Source organism: Ogataea haglerorum (assembly GCF_019207285.1).
Source record: "Ogataea haglerorum isolate 81-453-3 chromosome Unknown 81-453-3_NODE_10_length_422072_cov_98.086364, whole genome shotgun sequence".
NCBI lineage: Eukaryota > Fungi > Ascomycota > Pichiomycetes > Pichiales > Pichiaceae > Ogataea > Ogataea haglerorum.
Window position 1 is genome coordinate 244,792 of NW_025065160.1, and position 25,353 is coordinate 270,144.

The window sequence follows — 25,353 nt, forward strand, 5'->3', positions numbered from 1 at the left end:
TATAACATAGCTGCTTCTATTATACATATTTAACTCTGCAACATGTCGATATACTGAGAGTATTCGGGAAAGTCTTTCAGCTTTGTGACTACAGCTTTTTCCAGCTTATTCGCGTTCTTGTAGAAAGTGGTGTTTTCACCGTTGTATTGCCTGCAATTGTTGAAAATTAGTTTGCAATCGTATATGAAATCGTCAAAGGTTTCATATGCGTCATTCTCCAACTTCACCTCCATAGTGCTGAGATCCATCGGCTCCTTGATTACCTCGTAGTAGTCAGAAACCTCGTCTTTGTTAACAGGTTGTAGGAACGGCCAATTTGAAGGATGGTTTTGCATTTCGGTAAACAGTGTTAGCATCACGACGTGATGTGGACCGCGTTTAGGTTTTTGTGCTAGTTCGTCCATTTCGGCCGTCCATCCGGCCTCTTTGACTCCAGGAATTGTAATCGGGTCTAATGGTTTAGCATTTGGCTTTGAGAAGTGTTTCAGACCCGGTCTAACCACGTGCGACTGGCTGATGGATCTGATCTTGGAGAGAATGGCAGCCTTTTGCAACATCAGGATCTTGGCACTATCCAAATATCGTATTCTGGGGAGAAGTGAGCATTGCATCAATGTTCCCCCTTCATAGTCCTTTATGTAGCCCATCCACACTTTTTTCGGTAACGTTATTTCTTTGGTAAAGCCCTGCTTTTTGAAGTATCCAATAGCATAATTATCAGCGTACGTTAGAAAGTACTTGATTTTTGTGGTCGATGTCACATAATCCTTCAGATGATTCATCATATGGGCGCCGTAACCTCTCACCTGTTCAGTAGACGAGATGGCACAAAAAACAATCTCTGCAAACTCGTGGCTTTCAAAAGGACGATATGTGACTCCTCCGACAACATGAAGCGGCTTGCGCACCACAGCAATTGACACGTGCGATCTATCGTAAACAAGCCGAGCAATATATGCTTTGGGCATCTCGGGAAGCTGTTTTTGAAACACATTTTTCAACCCCGTCAAGATCATCATGTTTTCCTTCGTGTTGTCATTATTGACGACCCGCAACTCAATCTTGCCTTCCCGTTCTTCAATGACGCCTGCTTTTTCCTTGTATGTATACGTGTGGCCGTCAAATTCGAAAGGAACCAATCGCTTTTTGTCATCATCATCTGCGGTCTCTTGCTCGCCATCTTGGTCGGCATTTGCATCTCTTCCAGCCTCCGGACTGAGATCCAGGTTGTGCTCAGGCTCCTCGGATTTGACCTTTTTCAGATATCGCCCATCTTGATCCTCAGCCTTCCTTTTAAGGTCCTCTGTCATGGCTATAATCACAGGATGCTGGACCTCCGATAATTTCTCCAACGAAAAGAGACGGTTCGGGCCGATCGACGTTTTCGTCCAAGTCAAAAAAAAGTGATAAAAAAATACTCTATTTAATTTAATTTAATTTAATTTTCAGACACTTACAATGGCTCATCCGAAAATGGTCGTTTTGCCAGGACCCCAGGCCCTGTCGAGCTTTAGAGTGGCCACTTTGGTGAATAACATCAACACGTTGGTGAATTCGTCCGTTGTTATGAGTGTTAAATCGTGCCAGATTCACTATATTCATTGCAAAGATGATCTTGATCCTACTTCTTTTGAAAAGTTGGTGACATTGCTCAAATATGACAATGAGCTCGACTTCAGCGACCCACTTGTGTCCAAGCTGAGTAAGCTAGTTCAGGTGACTGACAGAGGAGAGGATTTCAGTCTGCTTCTATCGCAAGACCAGAACTCTGATTTGTACCTTATAAGAGTCCTCCCGAGACCGGGGACCATTTCGTCGTGGTCCTCTAAGGCTACCAACATCGTTGAAGTATGTGGCCTGGGTGACAAGGTCGACAGAGTGGAAAGAGGTTTGGCTATTCTTTTACAGATGAGACCAGGCTTTCCGATTTTGCAGTACTTTGCGAGCGACAAGTATGCCTGTTTGAGTTCCATCTATGACAGAATGACGCAGTCCCTTTACATCAACGAGAATGTGCCGACGTACGACGATCTTTTCATGGAGCATGAACCGAAACCGCTGAAGTACGTGGATTTGATTTCTTCCAAGGACAATCTGCTTTCAGCTAACAAGGAGCTTGGACTGGCTCTTGATGAGGGCGAGATTGCGTACTTGATGAACGCGTTCAAAGATACATTGGGAAGAAACCCAACTGACGTTGAGTTGTTCATGTTCGCTCAGGTTAATTCGGAACACTGCAGACACAAGATTTTCAATGCAGACTGGCGTATCGACGGACAAAAGAAAGACATGTCTTTGTTCCAAATGATCAGAAACACGCACAAGCTGAATCCTAAGTATACCGTTAGCGCTTACAGCGATAATGCGGCAATTTTCCAGGGACCAGAGGCCTACTTCTACGCTCCAGATGCGTCCAACGGAAATAAGTGGAGCTCCAAGAAGGAGACTGTTCACACTCTCATCAAGGTGGAGACCCACAACCACCCTACAGCAGTGTCGCCTTTCCCGGGTGCTGCTACTGGGTCCGGTGGGGAGATCAGAGACGAAGCTGCTGTCGGCAGAGGTTCCAAGTCGAAGTGCGGACTGTCTGGATTTTCGGTGTCCGATCTAATTATTCCAACTCTTCGCCAGCCGTGGGAGCTCGATATTGGGAAGCCTGGACACATTGCATCGTCCTTTGACATTATGATCGAGGCGCCCTTGGGATCTGCTGCTTTCAACAACGAGTTTGGAAGACCATGTATCAACGGGTACTTTAGAACCTTGACCACGAAAGTTGTTAACGGCGACGGCAAGGAGGAGATTCGCGGGTTCCACAAGCCTATCATGATCGCTGGAGGTATGGGGGCTGTGAGGCCGGAATTAGCGCTGAAATCGGAACACAAGATCACTCCAGGCTCTGCCATTATCGTTCTTGGAGGTCAATCAATGCTAATTGGTCTGGGTGGAGGTGCTGCTTCCTCGGTCGCGTCTGGCGAGGGCAGTGCAGACTTAGACTTTGCTTCGGTCCAAAGGGGCAACCCAGAGATGCAAAGAAGAGCACAGCAGGTTATTGATGCATGTAATGCTTTTGGCTCCAACTCTCCTATCCAGTGTATCCATGACGTGGGAGCAGGAGGATTATCTAATGCGCTGCCTGAGCTAGTTCACGACAATGACCTTGGTGCCAAGTTTGAACTCAGAGAAATCCTCTCTCTGGAACCAGGGATGTCGCCTCTTGAGATCTGGTGTAACGAGTCTCAGGAGAGATTTGTCTTGGGAGTCAGCCAGCAGGATTTGCAGTTGTTCAAAAGCATTTGCGAGAGAGAGAGATGTCCTTACTCCGTTGTTGGCGTTGCAACCAACGAGAAGAGACTGGTTCTGACAGACAGGCTGCTGGGAACCACTCCCATTGATTTGGACATGAGTCTGTTGTTTGGTAAACCTCCAAAGATGTCTCGTGAAGATGTTTCGAAGACACCAAAGCTCGAGCCCGTGTCTATCCCCTCGGACACTTCTCTCGATGAGGCTTTGAGCAGAGTGTTGCAGCTGCCCTCTGTGGGATCCAAGTCGTTCCTGATAACCATTGGTGACAGAACGGTCACGGGTTTGGTTGACAGAGACCAGTTCGTTGGTCCATGGCAGGTACCTGTGGCAGACGTGGGTGTCACAGCCACTTCCCTTGGCGACGAGGTGGTTTCTACGGGTGAGGCGCTAGCAATGGGCGAAAAGCCTACTTTAGCTCTCATTTCTGCTGCTGCTTCGGCCAAGATGTGTGTCGCAGAGTCTCTTTTGAACCTCCTCGCCGCAGATATTAAGGATCTTGATTTCGTCAAGCTTTCGGCTAACTGGATGGCCCCTGCAAGCCACCCTGGAGATGGCGCTGCACTGTATGAAGCTGTTCAAGCCATCGGATTGGAACTCTGTCCTGAACTTGGCTTGTCGGTCCCTGTGGGTAAAGACTCTATGTCGATGAAGATGTCTTGGGATAAGAAAGAAGTGATCGCACCTATGTCGCTGATCATTACTGCCTTTGGCGGTGTCGAGAACACCTCTAACACATGGACACCTGTGCTGCAGAAGGTCGACAACTCTGTGCTTGTGCAGGTGGACCTGGCTGCTCTGGCAACGGCCTCGCTTGGTGGCTCTGCTTTGGCTCAGGTGTATAACCAAGTTGGTGATTCGTGTCCAACGGTTCATGATGCTCGGCTTCTGAGAAACTTCATCCATGCGCTCTTGGCCCTGCACAAGAAGTTTGAGGTTCTTGCCTATCACGACAAGTCCGACGGCGGGTTAGTCGTCACTTTACTAGAAATGGCCTTTGCTGCTAGATGCGGCTTGGAAATCGATATTGCTGACCCCAAGAGAGATATTTTTACTTCTCTTTTCAACGAGGAGCTTGGAGCTGTTTTCCAAATCAAGAGCGAAGATTACGCAGAGTTTGTGCAAATTCTTGCCTCCACTGGTGTTCCAGAGTCGACTGTGTCTATTGTTGGAAAGCCTGTGTTTGGTGCTGAGCAGCAAATCAGCGTTATTTACAATGGATCGACTGTACTAAAGAAGTCTCGAGGCGCACTGCAACAAACATGGTCTTTGACCTCGTACCACATGCAAAGACTGAGAGACAACCCGCAAACTGCCGACCAGGAGTTCCAATCAATTCTGGACAACCAGGACCCGGGTCTCACTTATAAGCTGACTTTCGATCCCGCGGACGATCTCATGCTTTCCTCTGTGACCAGTCGTCCAAAAGTGGCCATCTTGAGAGAACAGGGTGTTAACGGTCAACAAGAAATGGCCTGGTGCTTCCAGCAGGCCGGCTTCGACTCAATAGACCTTCACATGACCGATATCATTTCCGGAAGAGTGACCTTGGACAGCTTTGTAGGAATTGCTGCCTGCGGAGGATTCTCGTACGGTGATGTCCTGGGAGCTGGTAACGGTTGGGCTACATCTGTCCTTTACAACGAGCATGCGAGAGCCGAGTTCTACAAATTTTTCCAGGAGAGAACTGACACTTTTGCTTTCGGAGCGTGTAACGGTTGCCAATTCCTGTCCAAGATCAAGGAACTTATTCCAGGCACTGAATATTGGCCATCTTTTGAAAGAAACAAGTCTGAGCAGTACGAAGCCAGAGTTTGCACGATTGAGATTATAGAAGAGAATACCGAAAACCCACTGATATTCTTTGATGGCATGCGTGGATCGAGGATTCCGATTGCCGTTGCTCACGGAGAGGGACGGGCTTACTTTGGTAATGCAGAGGCAAACCTAGGAAAATTTGTCGATCAGGGTCTGGTTGCCGCAAGATACGTCGATAATTATGGCCTTCCGACCGAGAAGTATCCGTTCAATCCAAACGGTTCGCCAAACGGAATTACTGGTGTCCGCACTCCAAACGGCAGAGTTCTGGCTATGATGCCTCATCCAGAAAGAGTTTGCAGACTAGAAGCGAACTCATACTATCCAGCCGCTGAAGCTGCCAGCTGGGGGGGTTATGGGCCATGGATAAGAATCTTCAGGAACGCCAGAAGATGGGTTGCTAGTAATGAATAGCTAATGTATAGATAATGCAATATTGAGAATTTAGGACATTATAGTTTTGCAAGCGAAATAAGAACTCCGTCCTCAATTCTTGTGCCCAGTGGTATTTCCAATATACAGTCCATCATTTGTGTGGCCTCGGTGACCCCTTCAATGGTTTCAAATTTGAATGCTTTTTGAATGTCGTTCCATTTGGCCACAACCAGCAAAAGTCTTTTGTCCGTTTCTTTCTTGTAGCTTGGAAGTCCAGTTACAGGCTGTTCATTAGAAAAATAGTCGCCGCTACTCGCGTAAATGCACCGATCATATCCTTCGGTGTATCCTGGCTCAGTGAATAGGCTACTAAACTTGGTAGCCACTCGAACGTGATAGCCGAAAGTTTTCAAGGCGCCTGCTTTCCCATAAGCCTCGTCTGGGGACACCACTCTTTTGGTCTTTGTATTCACGGTAACTCTTGTATTGATAGGTATTTCCTTCTCGAGCTCCAGCATCTCGCGCTCTCCTGTTTGGACGTACTTGGTAGTGGCGGGCTTTTTCTTTTTCACCACCTTGCCTTCGGCATTTTTCTTCACTATTGACTTTCTTGGAATCGAGATTCCTTCTCTGAAGCAAGAAGCGGCTTCATTTTGCATATATGGAAGGTTGGGAATCTTGGGCAATTTCTTGGCTATCTTGAAGTATTCTGTAACGGATGCTTGAAACATGGTTTTCACAAGATACGAAGGGGTCGTAAAGAACTGAAGTAGAGCAGCAAGAAGCCGAGATGAGTCACTTGCGGTAGTACTCTTCTCCTCAAATGTGATCTTCTTCGATTCCTCAGGTTCTATGTTTTCTGGCACATCAAGAATCACTATCTCGCCAACATTGTAAGTACAAGCTGCTCTGGCAATTTGATAGGCAGTGAACGTAGCTTGTTCCAAGTTTTTACAGCTGCGGCGTGAAATACATGACGATGGTATACAAAGTGTAATCGAAGATGTCATCCTAGGAATTTTTTTTTCCTTGGTCGAGTTTATTTTTCCGCGGCTGTGCGCGATCTTCAAAACTAAAGATAAGAAAATGGTCCTTGTCGCTGCCGGACAACTCTGTGCTTCCAATGTTCTGAAAGACAATGCTGCTGCTGCTATCAATTTGATTACAAAGGCTGCAAGCCTCAAATGTAAGGTTTTGTTTTTACCGGAAGCTTCAGACTACATTGCACGGAACGCACAACAAAGCAAGGAGATTGTAAAGTCCGTCTCAGAGTCACCTTTCGTGCTGGCCATCCAAAAAAAGCTGCAAGAGCTTCACGCTACCGGGAATTCCCTTTCTGTGTCCGTGGGTGTTCATGAGCCTTCTGAGACTTCTGACCGTGTTAAGAATACCTTGATATGGTTTGATGAAGCGGGTCAAATCGTTCAGAGATATCAGAAAATCCATCTGTTCGATGTGGACATCAAGAACGGACCGATTCTGAAAGAGTCGGAATCTGTTGAACCAGGATCCAAAGTTCTTCAGCCGTTCACGACCGCCATTGGCAACGTCGGATTAGGGATCTGCTACGATCTACGTTTTCCCGAGCTAGCCTTGAGATTGAGAAGTGAAGGAGCCCAAGTTCTAACTTATCCCTCTGCCTGGACAATGAAAACAGGTCCTCATTTTCAGATCTTGGCTCAATCGACTGCCATATTTACTCAATGCTATGTTGTGATGCCTGCACAAAAGGGAAAACACAAACTCGAGGATGGAACGGTGACAAACAGGGAGTCTTACGGCCACACTTGTATTATCGATCCGTCAGGAACTATTCTTGCTCAGTGCACAGACATCGACGACGTAGAAGATATTTGCATCGCCGATATTGATCTTGACAAATTGGAGGTTATTAGGAGAAATATGCCTCTCTGGAATCAGAGAAGACCGGATGTCTTCGGCTACAAAGTCTAAGATAGTAAGTAAAATTATGTAACCCTCTAAAAAAAAATAGGTAGCAACAGATAATACTATATCCTACCATGTCTATGCTGAAAAGTCTACAAAATATACAAGGAACCATTACTATATTGTAAGTAAACTCACTACGTGACTAACTTGTGGCCATTCACCGAAAATTGCGAGCTCAGTCAAGCTGCTGGGTATCTTACAGCAACACTCAACAAACAAGTCTCAGATTAGCGAGTCTAACAGATCGCAATCAAAACTTACCCAAATGCTTTTCGGGTCAAAAGGCTTGCGCTACAACTACCAGATAGATGTTTCTGAACGGTTTCCTACTCTTGACCAGCTCAGATTCATCAAGGATACGCTCTCTATGAATCCGCAGTGCAAAAAAGCATTTAAGGCGGCCTTTCCATCAATTGGATCAGCAAATGACCATGTGATTGACTTGCAATCCACTGACTCAACAGCATTAAAGGAACTGGAATCAAAAAGCATGGATGAATTGGTGGAGAAACATCTGTTCCAGCCACCACTTGTTGTAGACTGGGATCATCAATTGATAGCCTCTGAAGAATCTGAGTTGCTCAAAATATTGAAAAACTACGACAAGAACGAAGAGGGTCTCTAATACCCCATCCGTTTGATTATGTACGTTTGTGCAAGCACCCCAAACATCATATCCAGCCCTCTGTTGATCCAATCGGCTACCCACTCACTAGGATCAACCTCTTCACTTGCTTCGCCCTCTACGAATTTGCCGTCCAGCCAATTGCACCATTTGAGAGGAAACGGTTGCGATCTGTTGACTATGGTGATATCGTGAGTCTTATCGACCAGAATTGACGTAAATGAAAAGGATGATGGCTGGTACTCGTCAATATTCACTATTTCAGATTCTTCTGCCGGTGTGTCCTCCTTACTTATTGATATAGCTAGCAGGCCAATATAGATATTGGTTTTCTTAATCTCTGTAGCCTCTGTGTCTTTCTTGCTGGCGTTCGCTTTGATAACGCTCTCGATATTTGCATAAATGAGTTTTTCGCCGTCGGATAACTTACCAGCAAAAAGACCTAGACTCTTTGATTGATCTGCGGTCTCTGCCGACGAAGATAAAATGCCGCTTTCCGCAATCCTCACCTGAATGTCGCCGTCCACTTGTGCCCTCATGACAGTTTCAAAGTTACTCTTGACATATTTTGGGAGGGTTTTGTAATTCTTGAGGTCGTGAACTAGCTTGATGTCCAGTATCTCGTCTTTGTTAGCATCAATATCAAGCTGGATTTTTTCGAGAGCTGAAGTCAGTTGAGAAGACAACAAATTGAATCCCTTGTTCAAAGAATTCAGTGCCTGCTTGGTATCAGGCAATTTCAGTAGTTTCTGTTTTTCGTCGTCAGTCAATTCACGATCACCCTCTAACACTCCTGTGATGCCAATATCGTGAAATGCTTTTTTTAAGTTGTTCTCCAGTTTCTGCTCCTTCGCATAATTGATAGCGGACTCTGCCGTGCCCCAAAGAGAGGAAAATTGGGACGTCACTTTCGTACTGCCTTCTTTAGACCACCACGAAGAAAACGAAGTAATTGGGTCTCTTACTTCTTCAGTCGACGAATTTTCATTTGGTGCTAGTTTAGTAGTTTCTTCGGATTGCGCATGCCCGATCTGGGGCTTCTTTTCGGCTGTTTCATCAGGTTTCGTTTCTTCCCTGTCCTCCACTTTTGCTTCAGTCTTATTATGTTCTTGTTTCGTCTCGGGCGTCTTGATTTTCTCCTTGGCCTCTAGTTCGTCCAGAAAATCCAGAATATCCTCATCAGGCTTTTCGGCCGCCTTGTTTGGTTGACCATTGTTTTCAGGCAATGAATTTAAAAATTCAAAAACCTCTTCCTCCGTCTGTTGATTAGACATGGTTAATAAATAAAATTGATGCCAATTTTTTACAAGAAATTATAAGATCATAATGCATCCCGTGTTGGATAGAGACCAATTTATAAGTAAGTAGAGTGTCTATGTGGGTTTCCATCTATGGAACTAACTGGGAAGAATGCGAGGACTTGATAGACGCTCTCGAAGAATGTCACAGAACTAGTTTCTTGGAGAAGGCCTTCGGAAAATGTAATATTGTTAAACAAGACTTGACCAACTGTTTGCACGAAAACCGCCTTGCAGCTGAGCGAGAAAAGATAAAGGAAAAGCGGAAGAAGGCGAAAGAGTTTGAAATGAAGAAGAAGAAACTTGAAGAAGAAGAGTACGGCAAGAACGCATACCTCAAGAAGGTTATCGAGATTGAATACGAGAAAAGAACCAAAGCTGGTCACTAGTGGATCTTGTACATATAGTTTATACCATCTACTCCATTTTTATTAATCTTGTCTCGATTTAAGATATCTTTTGATCACCTTGTCTTTTGTGATCACATACACTACAGCTCCCCATCCAGAGAGAGCATCCCTATCGGCAGCGTTCAACAGTGCTTGTGAAATGGTTTCAAATAAATCTTCTGGTTCGAGATCTGGCTCGTATAGCGACTCGCACATTCCGTAGAGCTGGTCAGTTGCAGTGCCCGAAACAACGAAATCTTTAGCGTAATCTATGCATCCAATGAAGTCAAAACCACATATGAATGGTTTGCCAGTTTTGGAATTTATTCCTGCTACCAAAGGCCCCACGAACCATGGGCCAAAGCGATGTTCGTATAAGGATGATGACACAAGGTTAGCGAAGCTTTCTGGTTCAATTTCTCTTTCTTCTCTCATTTTATACAAGTTGGTCTTCATTCTGAAATTCTCGTACACAGTGGTCACATCTGTCGCCAGCCCTGTTAGACCAAGGAAGACATGACCCAGCTGGAAGATCTTCTCAAAGTTGTTGGCAACTCCCAATGATTGGTTACCAAGTCTCAGATCGCAGGCAATTGCAACGCAATCTTTGCCGACCATTGCCACTGCAGTTCCACCTGATTGGTTAGCTCATTGTCTCACCCATCCCACACTTACCATTTATCGATGAAGGGTCAGACATGTCTAGTATAACTTATTTCCCGATGTTTTACAGTTTATTTCGCCACCAGAAAGAAGATTTGAAAAAAAGTCGCGTCGATCGAGGTAGAAATTTAAGTCGCTCCTATTACTACAATAGCATTATACATTTTGGTCGTTAAACTTCTTGCCTCGTAATGTGATTGCTTTCTCAAGAATATCAGCATAACATTTGAGTCTGGCAAGCTCGTTATCAAGGTGATTGAGCTTGTTCGTGTAATTGACTCTCATTACATTTACATTTCTCACCACCAACTGCTTATCTGTCTTATCTGACCCATGGAAAACTTTAGACAATATACTGGCCCCGACGTTTCTTGAAGTCATCAAATCTAGCTGCGGAATCAGTTTTTCCATTTCTCTGTGTTGTTCTAAAGCCAAGCGGAGCTCCTTGTGGTGTCCCTTAATTTTGGCAAGTTGTTCAGACATATTAAGGTTGGTTGGCACAAGACCATTAGTGATGGGTATCCAGCTTGCAACCTTGAACTTAGAGAGGTACTTCTCACTTTCACGCACATTGCATGCACTCAAAGCTGTTACTGTCTTCTCTGACCAACCAAAGTCTAAGGACGACAGAGTCTCTAGTGGAGGGATAGCAGACGACCTGCCTGCCCAGAAATTGCATGTATCAACAAATTCCTGAGCAGTCTCTGGGGTTCCGGCGCAGAAGTAAGTACTGTAGTAACCATGGCAGTGATCAGCACTTGTTACTATATCTGGGAGAGGAATATTCAAAACCCAGTAAGTTTCAAGTCCGGTTCTTTTGCGAGCAATTCCGTGCCGTTTGATCATCGAAGGGTAAAAACGGGACTTTCTATCAAGAACTTGGGCAAAGCAAGAGCAGAGATTGATTGTATCCACACAAGTTGCAAACTTCCACCATTGACCGTCACCAAAGTTTCCAGCGTTGGAACCAGACTGATCAAATTTGAAGAACCTCAGCTCACCTTCGAAAACGACAACAAAAAGGCTTTGCCAATCAGGCTTGAATGCCGGCAAAGAGAGCTTTCCAGTATAGCTGCTAAGAGTTTTCTCTGGCAGAACAACACTTTGGATGCCTTCCTTAGTCCAAGGTGGTCCTACGAGCTCTAATTGTAGGTCGCCTTCTTTTTCAATAATAGGACTGCCTGTCGGACCAGACTCCAATCTTTGGTCTTCGTTAAGAGGCTCATCAGAATGCGGCGAATTGGAGCTAAATGAAAGCTTGCTGTTGTTATTTGTCTTAGTTTTCAGATTGTCTTCCATCATTATCACTTTTGCAAAACCGAACGACTTTGTAGCATCTTCCGGACTTGCTGGACTGTTTTTGTCTGTATCGGAATTATAGACAGAAGTCTGGTCACTCTGTGATGATCTGTTTTGAGATGTTGTGAATTCTGTATCATAGGAGGCAATGGAGTCGGTTCTGGAGTGTAAATTTGAAAGTTGGAATAGGCTTAGCTTTCGCTCTGAGATTCTGTCGTAGAAATTCTTGAGCTCATAGCGCAACCCATCAGGTTCTTCAATTGGAACTTGATTTTGTTGTAATGCTTCAAAGGTATTTTTGACAAATTTGGAGCGGCTGATCTTTTTCAGTTTTGCAATTTCCTCGGTGTGAAGATCGGTGTTCAGCAGGATCAAGGAATAGGTAGTCAAGTACACTCCATTTGAGTTTCCGTATATCTTTTTTGGTTTACTGCTGCTCGCACTGTAAAACCAACTATCAGCAAAAGAGTCAAGAATCTTGTCAATGAATTGTGACTCACCCTTGAAAAATAGTTTGCGGCATAAGACTCGTAAAGAGCCCAACAGGTCTGTATTCCATGTGAACATGCTCATGTAGAAACATCGAACTATGTCGATATCCGTCTCTGACTCGTCCTGGTCCCTGAAAGCTCCCCCCAGAAATGCAAGGTAGTGTTCGTTTTGAACCTTGTGGTAGTTGAGCTCAAAAAGCTCTTTAGCGACATCATACAGTTCCGCAAGCCGCTCTTCAGATACAGTGCGTAACAATTTATTTTTCGTGAGAATGATGTTAAGGGAACAAGACGGGTCGCGTAATTTGGACATTAATAAAGGGTCGCTCTCTTTGGTGTCGGGCTGAACAGTGCTAAGACGACTTCCCTGGGACTTTTCGGCAACCCCCGTTACGCTTTTCGGCGGGTCACGGTTAAGCTGCTGTCTCGCAATCTCGCAGTCTAAACTCATAAATGTCGGAAAACCAAAGAAAAGTTGAAAAAGAAGACAGGTTCAAAATGGGTTCAAATCGTGAGTTTCACTCTGCTATTTCCCTTCTTGGACATAACTGCCTGCATCGATTACTTGGAGGAGATGCTGCTAATGCAAGGTAAATGCAGATAAACAGCGTTTACGAAGATTGTGCCGACGGCAAAGGTTCAGTTTTTACCCGATCGAGATAAATAAATTGCATTATTTTTTGTCGATAGGGGTTAAATTAATACAGTAGGAAATACGCAGTTGTGCGGACAATTGCCTCCTTGAATCAGCAAGAGTATTTCCGGATTGTGATCTTATATGCAAGTAGCAAAGATCCTTCAAATTAGCTCTTTTGCGATCTTCAGGGCAGAGGTTTGCTGGATTTGTTCGCGAATGAAATAACATGCGCGTGATTTGGCGACGCGAAAAATGCACAAATTTGAAGATCACAGCCACATTGAAAAAAGCTTCTCCCACATTGAAAAAAGCTTCTTTTTCAATGCCTTTGAATTTTGATAATTGTGTTTTATTGTACAGACAAAATACACGTATATTTGTGCATAGATCATAAGCACTACGAGTAAAAAGAAGTCACCTCATCATTTTTGGCATATTACGAAGATTGTTATGAAGCCGGAGGCCATGTATAGCTCAATCAGAAATCCTTGCACATAGCTGGCTCCTGTGGTTAACAGCGCCGTTGCGAAATCGACCCATACGGCGATTCTTCAATGCTACGTTGAGGCCTCCCTCCTCTGTTTGTGGCACAAGCTAGACCTCCCAATGCTGTATTGTAAGCAGAATGTGCATTCGGATTATTTGTGTGAACACGCGTAGTCCGCTGACTAAGTGATTTTTCTCAAATTTTTATCGACGCGCCGATCGCCGCGTGTGCATTTTCGCGTTGTTTATTTTTCGCTGAGGGAAAATTAGGTTCGCAATGACCCAAGTCGCTGAAGTTAACCACACTATATCCAACGAGCAGCAGACTAGCGTTGGCGAACAAGAGCTGGCCGCGGAAAGCCATGAGGACATGGTCGTCGAATATGATGAAGACTACTCTGCTGGACCGGTTCCGATCCAGCAACTGGTAGGCAATGGGATCACGCCCCAAGACATCAAGAAGCTGAAGGAGGCGGGTTTTCATACAGTTGAGTCCATTGCATACACTCCCAAGCGACACATCGTTACCGTCAAGGGAATTTCTGAGCAGAAAGCTGACAAGCTGCTCATGGAAGCCTCGAAGCTGGTGCCCCTGGGCTTCACTACCGCAACAGAGTTTCATCAAAGAAGATCAGAGTTGATTTGCCTCACGACTGGCTCCAAACAGCTGGATACCCTTTTGGGAGGTGGTATTGAGACAGGAGCTATCACGGAGGTATTCGGGGAATTTAGAACTGGAAAGTCTCAGCTTTGCCACACGCTTGCCGTCACATGCCAACTCCCTATTGATAATGGAGGAGGAGAGGGTAAATGTTTGTACATTGACACCGAAGGCACCTTTAGACCTATCCGTCTGGTTGCCATAGCTAGACGGTTTGGGCTTGACGAGAATGAGACCTTGGATAATGTCGCCTATGCTAGGGCTTACAACGCAGACCATCAATTGCAGCTTCTGCACCAGGCTGCCAGCATGATGACCGAGTCGCGCTTTTCCTTGCTGATTGTGGACTCTATAATGGCGCTCTACAGAACCGATTATAGTGGAAGAGGGGAATTAAGTGCCAGACAGATGCACGTGGCCAAGTTCATGCGTACGCTTCAGAGACTTGCCGACGAGTTTGGTATTGCGGTCGTGATTACAAACCAGGTTGTTGCGCAGGTTGACGGAGGGGCGATCTTCAATCCAGACCCTAAGAAGCCTATTGGGGGAAATATTGTCGCCCATTCGTCAACAACAAGATTGTACTTCAAAAAAGCCAAGGGTGCAAACCGAATTTGCAAGATTTACGATAGTCCATGTCTGGCAGAAAGCGAGACTGTGTTTGCATTGGGCCAGGGTGGAGTCATCGATCCTTCAGACGAGACTGAGGCCGCGGATGATGAATAAATTTATTATGAATATACCTTTTAGCTATTACGAACGTGCTTACCTTTAGAACTCGGGAGCCATATTTATATCAAACCACCCCAAGAAATCATCCGTGTTGTCCATCCAGTTCGCACCACCTTGTTGTTGAAATATGGAATCAATGAATAGATTGTTGTTTAGCGCATCAGAGTTTGGCGATTGCTCATTCGAGTTGCTTCTGGAGTTGGAAGCGGAAGGTGTCTGTGAAGTTAGCTGTTGTGGAATCTGGGTCATCATTGAGGCGTCTATAGGAGGTCCAAAAAGCGATTGTTCCATTGGCAGAGGGGTTCCAGACTGTGTTCTAGGAGGAGCTGGAGCTATAGGCCTTGCGGAGACAGTAACAGCATTTGTGCTTTTGCTCTTCTTCCGCGACTTCGTGGCCATCTTATTATGTGGCTGAACTTTTGGAGGGTCCATTGAATCAGATTGCGTGCCATTTCCAGCGTGTTTGTTTTTGCCAGGCAGAGAGCCAGTGGCCTCAAGCATCGCCAGAGGAATCCCGTTGATTTCGGTAGGGTCTGAGAGTCCAGCAGCAGATGCGTTCGCCCGCGCATTCGATATAGCCTGGTGAGTAGGCACGAGTGTGGTGACTGTAGTTCCATTAGGTGTTGTGGTAGTAATTGCCCTGAAATCGTCTTTCGTGATCTGGTTGTAAAAAGGTAATGGGAGCACTTTGCGACTGCTCTTTGGTTTGCTGTCTTTGACAGGAGAGTTTTGTTCAGCGATCAATCTCCTTCGCGCCTCATGGATGCACCAAACTAAGTCATAGAACAACGAGCCTGTCAGATGCGACCGCATTCTCGCAATGATACCATCCGTCTCTGTGAAAAGCTCTGGGTGTGTGATGATGACAAAGTTTAGTTTCTCGAGCACAGTGGCAGTTCGACTGATATCATTCTCAACGTCTTTCCAAGCTGCGAGCATGTTACGGAACAAGCGGTGGACGGTGACTATGGATTGTCTGGCAGAGTCGATGTACTTGGGTAATAAATATGGTGTCAAATGGAGTCTGAATAATACAAAAGCAGCCATGGAAACCGACTGTCGCACATAGATAGGATATTCAGTGAGTTGCCTTGACTCAGTCAGTTTTGAAACGATTGTAACAATTCTGGTTGCCGAAAGGTAAGCTTGCGTGACGTATTTCGTTTGATCTTCGCTGGGCGTCTCCGGAAGAAAAGCGAAGCAGCACACCATTAGCTGAACATAAAGATAGTAGCTTTCCACCACTATATCGTTAATTTGTAGTTTGTACGCCAATCGTTCGAGCTCTCTCTCCAAAATTGCCAGAGCCCCTGCTCTGTTTCGCGGATCCATGAGCCCGTCAGGACTTGTCACACTCGACCCCATCACATTCACAAGTTTTGCCTGAAAAATTGCCAACGAAATCAGGCACCTGAAATTCTTCGGGAGCGACTGGTCAATACGGGCCTGTTCAAGCAGAAAGTCTGTCTGCATGGAGGATGGGAGACCCAAGTTTGAGGCCCAGAACTGGTCAGCAAAAAATACAGCCAACCATGTTCTTGTGCGCCACTTTTCCGCATCAGGGAGAGCCACCTGGGTTCTCGAAAACTCGCTGATGAACTTACCTCTGTGTAGCCCCAGCTGAAGAGACAAACTTTTTGCTAGTCCCACGAATCTGTAGGAACAGTCGTCCAAGACTTTCTGGTTCGGTAATGGCCAGGTCCCAAGTATCAGGAGCGCCTGTACAATGTGAGTACTTCTGGGAGTCTTGATCCAACATGTCTCGATGGCAAGCTGCTTGATGAGGGACGCCAAAGAAATGTACAAAGATGGCTCAGGGTCAGAAAGACATGCGGTAAGCATCACAGTCCAGAATAGAAGCTGTGATTGTTGGTAGAGCTGAACACAATCGTTTGATATCATAATAGGGAGATAAGGCAGATAGTGGACGATAAATCTCTGATGTAGTTCTTTCGCTTTTTCATGCGGGATTTTCACGTCGCCCAGTATGAACTCGGATACCGAGCCGTTGCTCTTCACAGAGTTGGTTTGGGACACAGGAAGAGGGTTTAGCTCTGTCACTGCGGGTCTTGGAGGGCCCTGATTCTGTTCAACGACCGGCGCTGCCTGCGAGGTCTGGAAATTCTGTATTGGCTTCTTTTCCTTCAGTTGCTGTAAAAGATCTGGGTTTGAAGACTGGAGCACATTGGAAATCAGCGATTCATTCTTGGTCAAAAACTCAATTTTTTTCCGTAACTCGTCGACATCATTACGAAGAGACTGGAGCTGGGAACCTTTTTTGGGCCTGAACTGGGGGTCTATCTCGCATTTGAGGTCCATGCGCTCACAACGGGAACAAGGAACGGGGAAACGTTCGGAAGCGTTACATTTGATTTTGTGCTGGCGACAGTGAGTACATGAAGTCACTGGGCGGTGGCCAGCGGCGTGACCGGAACAGGAGGGTGAATTTTCCTCATCTTTTGTCCTTTTCGAGTTGCGCGCGCTATCTGCTGACGAAAACGCTCTTTTCAGTCTCGGAGCATATGGAGAGTCAGCGAGTACTGATTCGTCGTCGGTTTCAACTTTTGGTGCGATCATGGGCACCTCTGGCCTCTCGACTGATCCACTTATCGAAATATTGGACATGATTTGAATAATAGGTTTAGCGCATCGAATCGAGATTCAACAAACCAATGAATAGCGAAATATAACTCTAGATAACCGTGAACAGGTTTTGAAACTGAATATTCACGCTGAAGCAGATGAACAGTAGACGATTATGTTGTAAGCAAAGTCTTCAAAAAAAAAAACTGTCTGTCTCAAGCTTCTTTACACCAAATTACGTCGAGAATGATACTTTTTCCCCCACAAAATGTACGTAAGCCTATGTAACGCCAAACCTGTGCTAGATAATTAGGTAACTCTAATTGGCCGGTTCTACCGGATATATATTATTTGGTGTGGGACACGATTAGGGTTATGCGCAAGTAAATTGTTAGATAATCTCGGAACGGAGTAAAAAACCAATTGGGAACCAGTACAAAAAATGTCACAATAAATGGTGGTGTACGGGTGATTTGTATAGTAGACGTTCGTTCCGGACCGGTGTATTGAATATTGTATACACACTTAGACCTTGGTGAATCTCAAGTATGGCTTGACCTCCTTGAAGTCACCAAACTTCTCCTTGGCAGCCTCGTTAGAAACGGAAGGAGGAATGATCACGTCTTGGCCAACAGTCCAGTCAATAGGAGTAACGACACCGTTCTTGTCGCCCGTTTGCAAAGCATCAATGACTCTCAAAACCTCAGCACTGTTTCTACCGCAAGAAGCAGGATAGGTCATAATGAGTCTGACCTTCTTAGCAGGGTCGATGATGAAAACTGATCTGATGGTCTGCACAGGACCGTTGCCTAAATTCTTAAAGCCTTCCTCGTCAACCATGTCGAACAAGTAAGCAACTTCCTTGGACTCGTCGCCGATGATTGGGTAGGAGAAAGGCTTGTTATCCAAAGCAACCTCTTCAATGTCCTTGACCCAAGACTTGTGCTTCTCAACACCCTCAGCTGACAGACCAATGAGTTTAACGTTTCTAGCATCGAACTCTGGCTTCAATTTGGCAAATGCACCCAACTCAGTAGTACACACTGGGGTGAAGTCAGCTGGATGGGAGAACAACACGGTCCAAGAGTTACCAATGTATTGGTGGAAGTCAATGTCACCGTGAGTTGTTGGAGCTGTGAAATTTGGAACAGTGGAGCCAATTCTGATTCTTGGCTGGCTTGCAGCATCGAAAGTGATGAACCGTCTGAAAGCTGGAGTAGCTTTAGTAGTAAATCTCAGCAACTGTCTGGAAAACATGGTGTTAGAATTGATTGGAACTTTTTCCACGCTCTGGCAGCAGTATTTAAGATTAGAAGAGCAACTACGCTATCTCACGTGACCGCGGTCAGTTCCTCGAATCCTGGCCAATTTTTGTTTTTCTTATTCATCGTCTTTTTTCTTCGTTTTTGCCTTAACCGTGCACGGGTGTTTCTCGGCTGATTGGTTGGCAATATTACAGCAGTAGCGGCTCAGTGCACAAAACAGGGCAGCCAAATTTTGCAAAGCGGTCCTCCAACCATACAACACAGCATATATATGTCATTTGCGGTGTCCTCCAGATTTGGGATTCGAAGTACATACTAAGAGCGAGTTGCCACCACAACCCCGGTTTTTAGCCCCACATTGCACAGCCTTGTCCGCGCCGAAAAAAAGATTGAAACGGACCTGTAGATCTGTTTTTTCCCCATTCTGCACTTCCAACGGTTTCCGCCATGTTGATGCCAATTAGCTGTGTTGAGTGCCGGAGGCGGAAGGTCAAGTGCAACAAGCAGGTGCCTTGCAACCAGTGTTTAGTACGGAATCGGCAATGTTCTTATCCAGAAAAGTTCCGCTCCATTCGCGTTGACCAGTTCATCGTAGATGCTCCAGAAAATGAGAACGCGGACACTCCCGGCTCGGGCTTGGTGCTGCCTACCACTGGTGCTGTCAAGTCGGAGCCTCCGACTATCCCTGCGAAACGAGGAGCCGAAGATGGCCCCGAGATAGTCGGAGACGCAGGAAACGACAAAGACGAGATAATACAAAGCCTGCGCAAGGACAACGAGGCTTTGAAGTTGAAAATTAAAGAACTTAAACTGAAGTACAAACGCGATAAACTGAAAGAGTACGATGAGGACAACGGTGCAGAGGATTGCGGTAGTCCCAAACCAGCCGGCGCCATGTACTGCGGTCCTAATTCGACACGGTTTATGATTTCGAGAGCTTTATCGAATGCGGACGTCGGAGAGTTTGACGACTTTATCAATGTCAAGAGACAGATGAAGCAAAAGCGCCAGCTACCACTTCTGTACGAGATCAACCCGGAAAAGGCCAAGTCAATGACCGCTAAACAAAAAATGCAAGAAAACATCTCACTGATTCGCAGGCTTGTGTGCAAGTTTTTCCACCTTCGATTCCACTATTTAAACTACCTTGAAGAAGCCCCGTTGTTGGCCTTCCTCGATAATTACAGGAACGCCAAAACCTGGAAGGACGATGATGACACTTTGCTACTCATTATCATGGTGCTGATTGTTGTGCTGCGCTCAGTGCCCGCGAGCGATACGCTCTTCCAAGAGTACAACCTCACTTACGAGCGCACGAGGCCGCTGCTGTACAAGCAGTACAGGAACTTGAAATGCGGCATTCAAATAGAAACCACCACCAGTTTGCGCGCTTACATTCTTGAATGTGAAGATCTTTATTTCAACAACCAGATAGAAAGGTCATGGAGTCTGCTCTTCCGAATTGTTAGTGCTGCGTACTCACTTGGGTTACATGTGTACGATGAGACCATTGCCGATACACTCAAAAAGGAAAATAGCGAAACTGCTCTCGACATTGTGAAAAAAAACCAACGGGCATCTCTGTGGTTCGTTATCAATTTTGTATCTGCCACTCTTTGCTCTGTCTTGGGCCGCCCGAATCCCGTCACATTCACGTTCCAGCCCTTGCTAAGAAACTATGAGATTAGGCTAAATTACAAAATAGGGCTGGCAGAGTTGGTGAAGAAGTCTACCAACATCCTAATTGACTCATACAAAGTCAACATTAATTTTGACACCATCATGGAAATAGATGAGGCATTTGTTAGCGAGGCCTTAATTTACGAAAAAATCCTAGCCGATACACGAGAGGTCCGAAATTTCAAAGGACGAGACAAATCCAAGCCCAGCTATATCACATTGCCCATCATTGACAAGAAAGCGAGAAGGAAAAATTCGTTCAAGTCACTGAGTCAGCTGAACCTAAACCAGCTTCTCAATAGCTGTCCTTTGGACATCCGTTTCACGATTTTGCGGCCATGCACAACTGAACCTGAAGAAAGATTCTGCCTCCTGGATACCGATTGCGATACACTCAATGATCTCATCATGCTGTATGGTAATAGAGCTAAATTTCACCAGCATTTCATGTCGAGCTACCCAAAATCGTTAGAGAGCTGTTTAGACTCAGTTTTGAAGGTTTTGGATCACGCTCGGTTGCTCGTTGAGTTACACAACAATTTTTTCCACAGACCATTATTCCATGACATATACCCATTCTTCTACACCTTTTTCTACCAAACCCTGGTCGTGATGTATACTGTGATGCATCTTGGGTACAACAAGTTATGCGCGTACTCTGATACCATCGGTGCTATACGCCAACAGCTTCTACATCTTTTTGAGATTGTGGAACTCAACTACTGGAGGCCTAATGTCGTGCGAATTATGCAGTACATCAATGAAATGTGCGACAACTACTTCAAAATGCACGCAGATGTGCAAAAACAAAACCCCTCACTGAACGCTAGGAACTCTGAACAGAAAGCTGAAATGGGGTCTCAATCTCGAGCCTCTGGACTGTACCAGCTCGCAATGACGCCAATCCAGGAAGACGGTCTCCCTCTTTCCTCAAACTCAAAAATACAAGTTCACAACGTGCCTGAGCATCTTTCGCAGAACCCTACTAGAATGGACAACGTTGCAAGTCAAAACTCTCCAGAACGTATTCCATTTTACATGTGCAATAGTGGCAACTCATTATCTCAAATCAGTCTTGGAAATTGTACTCTAGATTACTATGATCCTAAACAGCAACTGTTTCCGTTGCCACCGCAAACCAAAAGCACGGATTGCCAAACGTCGGGCGTTGACCAGCTCGACTCATCGATAACGGTCGATCCGCTGTTGGGCTTCGATCTCAGCGACCCCTTTTGTATTCAGAATCCTTCCAACTTCAACTACTCAGCTGCTATAGATCAGGACAATGACTCGGACAGCGACGCACCACTGACCGTACGGCCCAAAAATACGAGATTCAATTCCAACGATTCTAACGACTTCACCAACTACCTCTCGGCTAGTCATAATAGTCGTGGAAATACTCTCTGAACGGTTGATGACGTCATATGATAAGCAACATACGGCGCTATGCAGCGCAAAACGATTTAGGTCATTATCTCCAAAAGTACAGCCTTTATTTTGCACAGCCGAGAGTCGTGGGTACTTTATTTGTAAGCTATATAAGAACAATATTCTGCCCCTTTGTGGATAAACATGACGTCTAATTTCGAACCGACCCAAACGGGATCTAATGACTATGAAAGCAATTACCCTGACACTGTCGACCTGAAGAAACCTTCTGGTCCAGACACCTCGAGGCCTATCATCACTCAGCAACCAAAAGCAAGAGAGGACTTCCAGATGTCGTATGCCTTTGAATGGGACACGCCCGACAATGGCTGGTACGGTTCATTCATCAACGGGCTTGGATCCTGTTTTGGAGCCCTAGGAACGATTCCGTGCTGCTTCTGCTTCCCTAATCCATACAAGGATGTCGACCAAGGACACGTCGGATTGATTACTAAGTTTGGTCAATTGTACAAAGCAGTGGACCCTGGTCTAGTGAAAGTCAATCCATTAAGCGAAAAGCTCCATCACTCTAACGTGATGCTCAAGACGATGCAGATCCCTACGCTCTCGTGCTACACCAAAGATAATGTTTCCATCACGCTGTCGAGTGTTTTGTATTACCAAGTGGTTGAGCCTCACACCGCATTTTTCACTGTCTATGACATTGAAGATTCGCTGAGAGAACGAACGCAAACTACATTACGTCAAGTTTTAGGTGCCAGAAACTTGCAGGACGCCATCGAAAGACGGGAAGAAATTGCGCAGTCGATCGAAGAGATCATCGCAGAGCCTGCAGCCAACTGGGGTGTTAAGGTGGAGAGTCTGCTTATCAAGGACTTCAGTTTGCCATCAGGGGTCTCCAACTCGCTTTCCATGGCTGCAGAGGCAAAGAGAATTGGAGAGTCCAAGATTATCCAGGCCAGGGCTGAGGTCGAGAGTGCTAAACTTATGCGAAAGGCTGCAGATGTTTTGGCTTCCAAAGCTGCTATGCAAATCAGGTACCTGGACGCAATGCAAAAAATGGCCGAGAGCTCAAATGCCAAAGTGATCTTTATGCCTAGTCAAAGCGCCATTGAGCGAACGGCACAATTTACTGGAGGAGGCGACCCTCCGGCCACAGAATCTGGTCCTGACGATTCGCAGCATCTTTCTCGAATTATCAGTCTTCAGGAAGCCACCTAATTTATGTAACGATTGTCACAATATTAGTTTTTATTTCCGTACCTTGAAAACCGTTTATCAGGCAGTGTGAGCATTTTCACACCTTATATTTTTGAAACACACATCATTATCAATTGTTTCATACGCTTATCAATATATCGGATGGCTCCAACCTTATCCAAGCGATATGAGTAAGGTAGGAGACTCAAACAAGAAGTTCCACGTGAACTCAAGCGGCTTGCTGGGGGCAGAGTCGCTGGAAAATTTGACTAGTTCACTGGAGAAGTCTTTCTTGGCTTCACCACGTACCTCCCCATCAAGACCACGTAAAACTCGCAAAGAAACACAAATATCGCCCTCTCTAAGGATAAATCCTCAATCCCAAACTCCAGCGGGGTTCAGTCCTGCAGCATACGAAATATCCAAGAAGTTTGGCAAGTTCACAGAGAAATTCAGCTTCGGCTCGCCCCGAAGCGCGGTCAGTAACTCGGGCAGCTCACTTGCCTCTCGAAAGGATCAATCCAGGCTCTTGCAGAGCGGGTATGTGACCTCTCCCAGGTTCCAAGAATCATCGAAATCGCCCAATATATGGGTTACGCCAACATCGTCGCATCAAGGCTCACCCGAATCAAAACGCAAGAACTCAATACCGGACTCGTGTATTTTTTGTGATCTGCCTCTGCAATCTATGCTGCTATATAAATCAGAGAACATGGACCCTGAAGGTATCATAGAACTTAAGTGTCAACATAGCTGCCATGAGAAATGTCTCCTGCTGGAGATGGAATTCGCCAATATTTCCAAGTTGCAATCGACAGCTTCAGTGGCACCTGTGTATTTCCCTCATTGTTCCAAATGTCATCAAAACGTGCGGGCAGTTCCTGCATCCCAGGTAGTTGCCGACCAAATGATCACCAATATCTTGACAGTGCCTTTCAGAAAACCGGAGCCTGTACATAGTGTTCATTATCGGCAGACAAACTCTCAACCGAGCTCGAATGGATCTTCTCCAAGGGTAACACAGCGCAACAGGGCCGAACAATGGGCGCCCCAAAGACACTCAAAAAAGCTTTCGCGCGGCTCATCTATCTCCGCTGTATCCTCGGTCATATCATCGGTTTCCGTACAAGCAGTTCCGGAACTAGGCAGCACGACAACTTTGCCTTTGGATTCCTCAAGGATGAAGAGCTCATGGACGAGCGATTTCCCAATATATCTTTTGCGGTCGAAATTCGTCAGGGAGTTGATTATGCTACAATCCCAGAAATTCGGTACGGTTAGGCTTAATAAGTTGGCGATAGACTCATTGGGTGATCTACGTCTTGTTGACAAGTTGCAGGTAAGTGAAGACCTTGTGATGTGGGATGAGTGCTACTGCTACCTGTTTGAGCGCATGTTCGTACTTGTGGATCTATGCGCTAGCAAGATCAAGACTTATTCCGTGGACCACTCTCTGAAATCTCAAATACCTTCGCCAACAGTGGTGAAGGTTCAGTTCGACTTCCAGGTGCTTTATTTGACTTGTTCGGAGGAGGAGGTTCTGGAAAAATGGGGAGTGGCGTTGGCCAACCTCAACACGGAATTTCCTAGCGGTTTGATTACCACCACAGTGAAAGAGGACGAATTTTACGAAATACTCAAATTTAACGAAACCGAAACACCCCAGCAGCTTCCGCCAGGCGTGAACCCAAAATTCTACGAAGCTACCATCAACTCGCTGGCGTTCAGTCGTAAGCCGAAGGCAATGGTCATCGTAATCAACCAACTAATTCCGTCGCCCCATTCCTTGGTATCCATTAAAAACATTGTGCGCAGTTTATTAATGGTCAAGATTCAGATTTACATGATATTCACTTCTTCTTTGCAGTTGTCTCCCGAGTCGCAGGTGTTGACCACGCTGAGCTTTGACAGCAGGGTGGATGATGAAGAGAAGGAGGCTCTTTTCAGTAAGATCGACGAGTACCAGAAGTTGCTAAACGATGTGACTCCGACTGCAGACGAGAATAAGGTCCACTGGGCAATGGACGATACGCTCTCAGCAAAATTACAGAACTTAAGAGACAAGTGTCCTGATCCTGAGCTTGACGACCTCGCTACCGTGGTGTTGTCGGTTACTCCGCTGAGCGAACTGAACCGGCTCCCCACGTCGAAAAACATTTTTGTTGAAATAAGCACGCCCCCAAATCTGAACGTATCGCATAGAAGGTCGAGTGTTTTCAACGTCGCTGGTTGGGAGGATGCCATGGAAGCCATATGCAGCTATATTGGTCTAGAATTTGACGACAGTGACTTCGAATATACCTCTGACGAAAATGACGATGATGAGCGCGAGAAGCCAGCAGAAATTGGCGTTGGCTTGGCCTCTAACCAGGCCAAGGAGGGACCAAGATGGAGCACATTATTACGAGATTTAGATAAGGCATTGGAGGAAACAAAAAGTCGCTCCAGTAGATAGCAATAAATGTATTATAATTCACACAATACGACTGAAATATTTTAGGGTAAA

The 25,353-nt window shown here is 45.6% G+C and overlaps 14 protein-coding genes across 14 annotated transcripts; 7 read left to right on the forward strand and 7 right to left on the reverse strand.

The window, feature by feature from the left end:
* Positions 1–29: 29 nt before the first annotated feature.
* KL911_003757 (uncharacterized protein) lies at positions 30–1,310 on the reverse strand (the record flags this gene model as incomplete). Its single annotated transcript, XM_043198972.1, has 1 exon — positions 30–1,310. The coding sequence occupies one exon, from the start codon at positions 1,308–1,310 to the stop codon at positions 30–32; it is 1,281 nt and encodes a 426-aa protein (XP_043053541.1).
* Positions 1,311–1,473: 163 nt separating this feature from the next.
* Positions 1,474–5,535, forward strand: KL911_003758 (uncharacterized protein; the record flags this gene model as incomplete). The annotated part of the gene is made up of 1 exon (XM_043198973.1): positions 1,474–5,535. One exon carries the CDS (start codon positions 1,474–1,476, stop codon positions 5,533–5,535), a length of 4,062 nt encoding a protein of 1,353 aa, XP_043053542.1.
* A 38-nt stretch (positions 5,536–5,573) lies between these two features.
* On the reverse strand, positions 5,574–6,506 carry KL911_003759 (uncharacterized protein; the record flags this gene model as incomplete). The annotated part of the gene is made up of 1 exon (XM_043198974.1): positions 5,574–6,506. The coding sequence occupies one exon, from the start codon at positions 6,504–6,506 to the stop codon at positions 5,574–5,576; it is 933 nt and encodes a 310-aa protein (XP_043053543.1).
* A 76-nt stretch (positions 6,507–6,582) lies between these two features.
* KL911_003760 (uncharacterized protein) lies at positions 6,583–7,449 on the forward strand (the record flags this gene model as incomplete). The annotated part of the gene is made up of 1 exon (XM_043198976.1): positions 6,583–7,449. One exon carries the CDS (start codon positions 6,583–6,585, stop codon positions 7,447–7,449), a length of 867 nt encoding a protein of 288 aa, XP_043053544.1.
* A 618-nt stretch (positions 7,450–8,067) lies between these two features.
* KL911_003761 (uncharacterized protein) lies at positions 8,068–9,345 on the reverse strand (the record flags this gene model as incomplete). The annotated part of the gene is made up of 1 exon (XM_043198977.1): positions 8,068–9,345. One exon carries the CDS (start codon positions 9,343–9,345, stop codon positions 8,068–8,070), a length of 1,278 nt encoding a protein of 425 aa, XP_043053545.1.
* A 101-nt stretch (positions 9,346–9,446) lies between these two features.
* Positions 9,447–9,758, forward strand: KL911_003762 (uncharacterized protein; the record flags this gene model as incomplete). The annotated part of the gene is made up of 1 exon (XM_043198978.1): positions 9,447–9,758. The coding sequence occupies one exon, from the start codon at positions 9,447–9,449 to the stop codon at positions 9,756–9,758; it is 312 nt and encodes a 103-aa protein (XP_043053546.1).
* Positions 9,759–9,800: 42 nt separating this feature from the next.
* KL911_003763 (uncharacterized protein) lies at positions 9,801–10,376 on the reverse strand (the record flags this gene model as incomplete). Its single annotated transcript, XM_043198979.1, has 1 exon — positions 9,801–10,376. One exon carries the CDS (start codon positions 10,374–10,376, stop codon positions 9,801–9,803), a length of 576 nt encoding a protein of 191 aa, XP_043053547.1.
* A 201-nt stretch (positions 10,377–10,577) lies between these two features.
* Positions 10,578–12,662, reverse strand: KL911_003764 (uncharacterized protein; the record flags this gene model as incomplete). Its single annotated transcript, XM_043198980.1, has 1 exon — positions 10,578–12,662. The coding sequence occupies one exon, from the start codon at positions 12,660–12,662 to the stop codon at positions 10,578–10,580; it is 2,085 nt and encodes a 694-aa protein (XP_043053548.1).
* Positions 12,663–13,298: 636 nt separating this feature from the next.
* On the forward strand, positions 13,299–14,721 carry KL911_003765 (uncharacterized protein; the record flags this gene model as incomplete). Its single annotated transcript, XM_043198981.1, has 2 exons — positions 13,299–13,315; positions 13,605–14,721. The coding sequence occupies 2 exons, from the start codon at positions 13,299–13,301 to the stop codon at positions 14,719–14,721; spliced, it is 1,134 nt and encodes a 377-aa protein (XP_043053549.1).
* Positions 14,722–14,766: 45 nt separating this feature from the next.
* Positions 14,767–17,352, reverse strand: KL911_003766 (uncharacterized protein; the record flags this gene model as incomplete). The annotated part of the gene is made up of 1 exon (XM_043198982.1): positions 14,767–17,352. One exon carries the CDS (start codon positions 17,350–17,352, stop codon positions 14,767–14,769), a length of 2,586 nt encoding a protein of 861 aa, XP_043053550.1.
* A 483-nt stretch (positions 17,353–17,835) lies between these two features.
* KL911_003767 (uncharacterized protein) lies at positions 17,836–18,567 on the reverse strand (the record flags this gene model as incomplete). The annotated part of the gene is made up of 1 exon (XM_043198983.1): positions 17,836–18,567. One exon carries the CDS (start codon positions 18,565–18,567, stop codon positions 17,836–17,838), a length of 732 nt encoding a protein of 243 aa, XP_043053551.1.
* A 455-nt stretch (positions 18,568–19,022) lies between these two features.
* On the forward strand, positions 19,023–21,665 carry KL911_003768 (uncharacterized protein; the record flags this gene model as incomplete). Its single annotated transcript, XM_043198984.1, has 1 exon — positions 19,023–21,665. One exon carries the CDS (start codon positions 19,023–19,025, stop codon positions 21,663–21,665), a length of 2,643 nt encoding a protein of 880 aa, XP_043053552.1.
* A 165-nt stretch (positions 21,666–21,830) lies between these two features.
* On the forward strand, positions 21,831–22,868 carry KL911_003769 (uncharacterized protein; the record flags this gene model as incomplete). Its single annotated transcript, XM_043198985.1, has 1 exon — positions 21,831–22,868. The coding sequence occupies one exon, from the start codon at positions 21,831–21,833 to the stop codon at positions 22,866–22,868; it is 1,038 nt and encodes a 345-aa protein (XP_043053553.1).
* Positions 22,869–23,034: 166 nt separating this feature from the next.
* Positions 23,035–25,302, forward strand: KL911_003770 (uncharacterized protein; the record flags this gene model as incomplete). The annotated part of the gene is made up of 1 exon (XM_043198987.1): positions 23,035–25,302. The coding sequence occupies one exon, from the start codon at positions 23,035–23,037 to the stop codon at positions 25,300–25,302; it is 2,268 nt and encodes a 755-aa protein (XP_043053554.1).
* Positions 25,303–25,353: the final 51 nt, after the last annotated feature.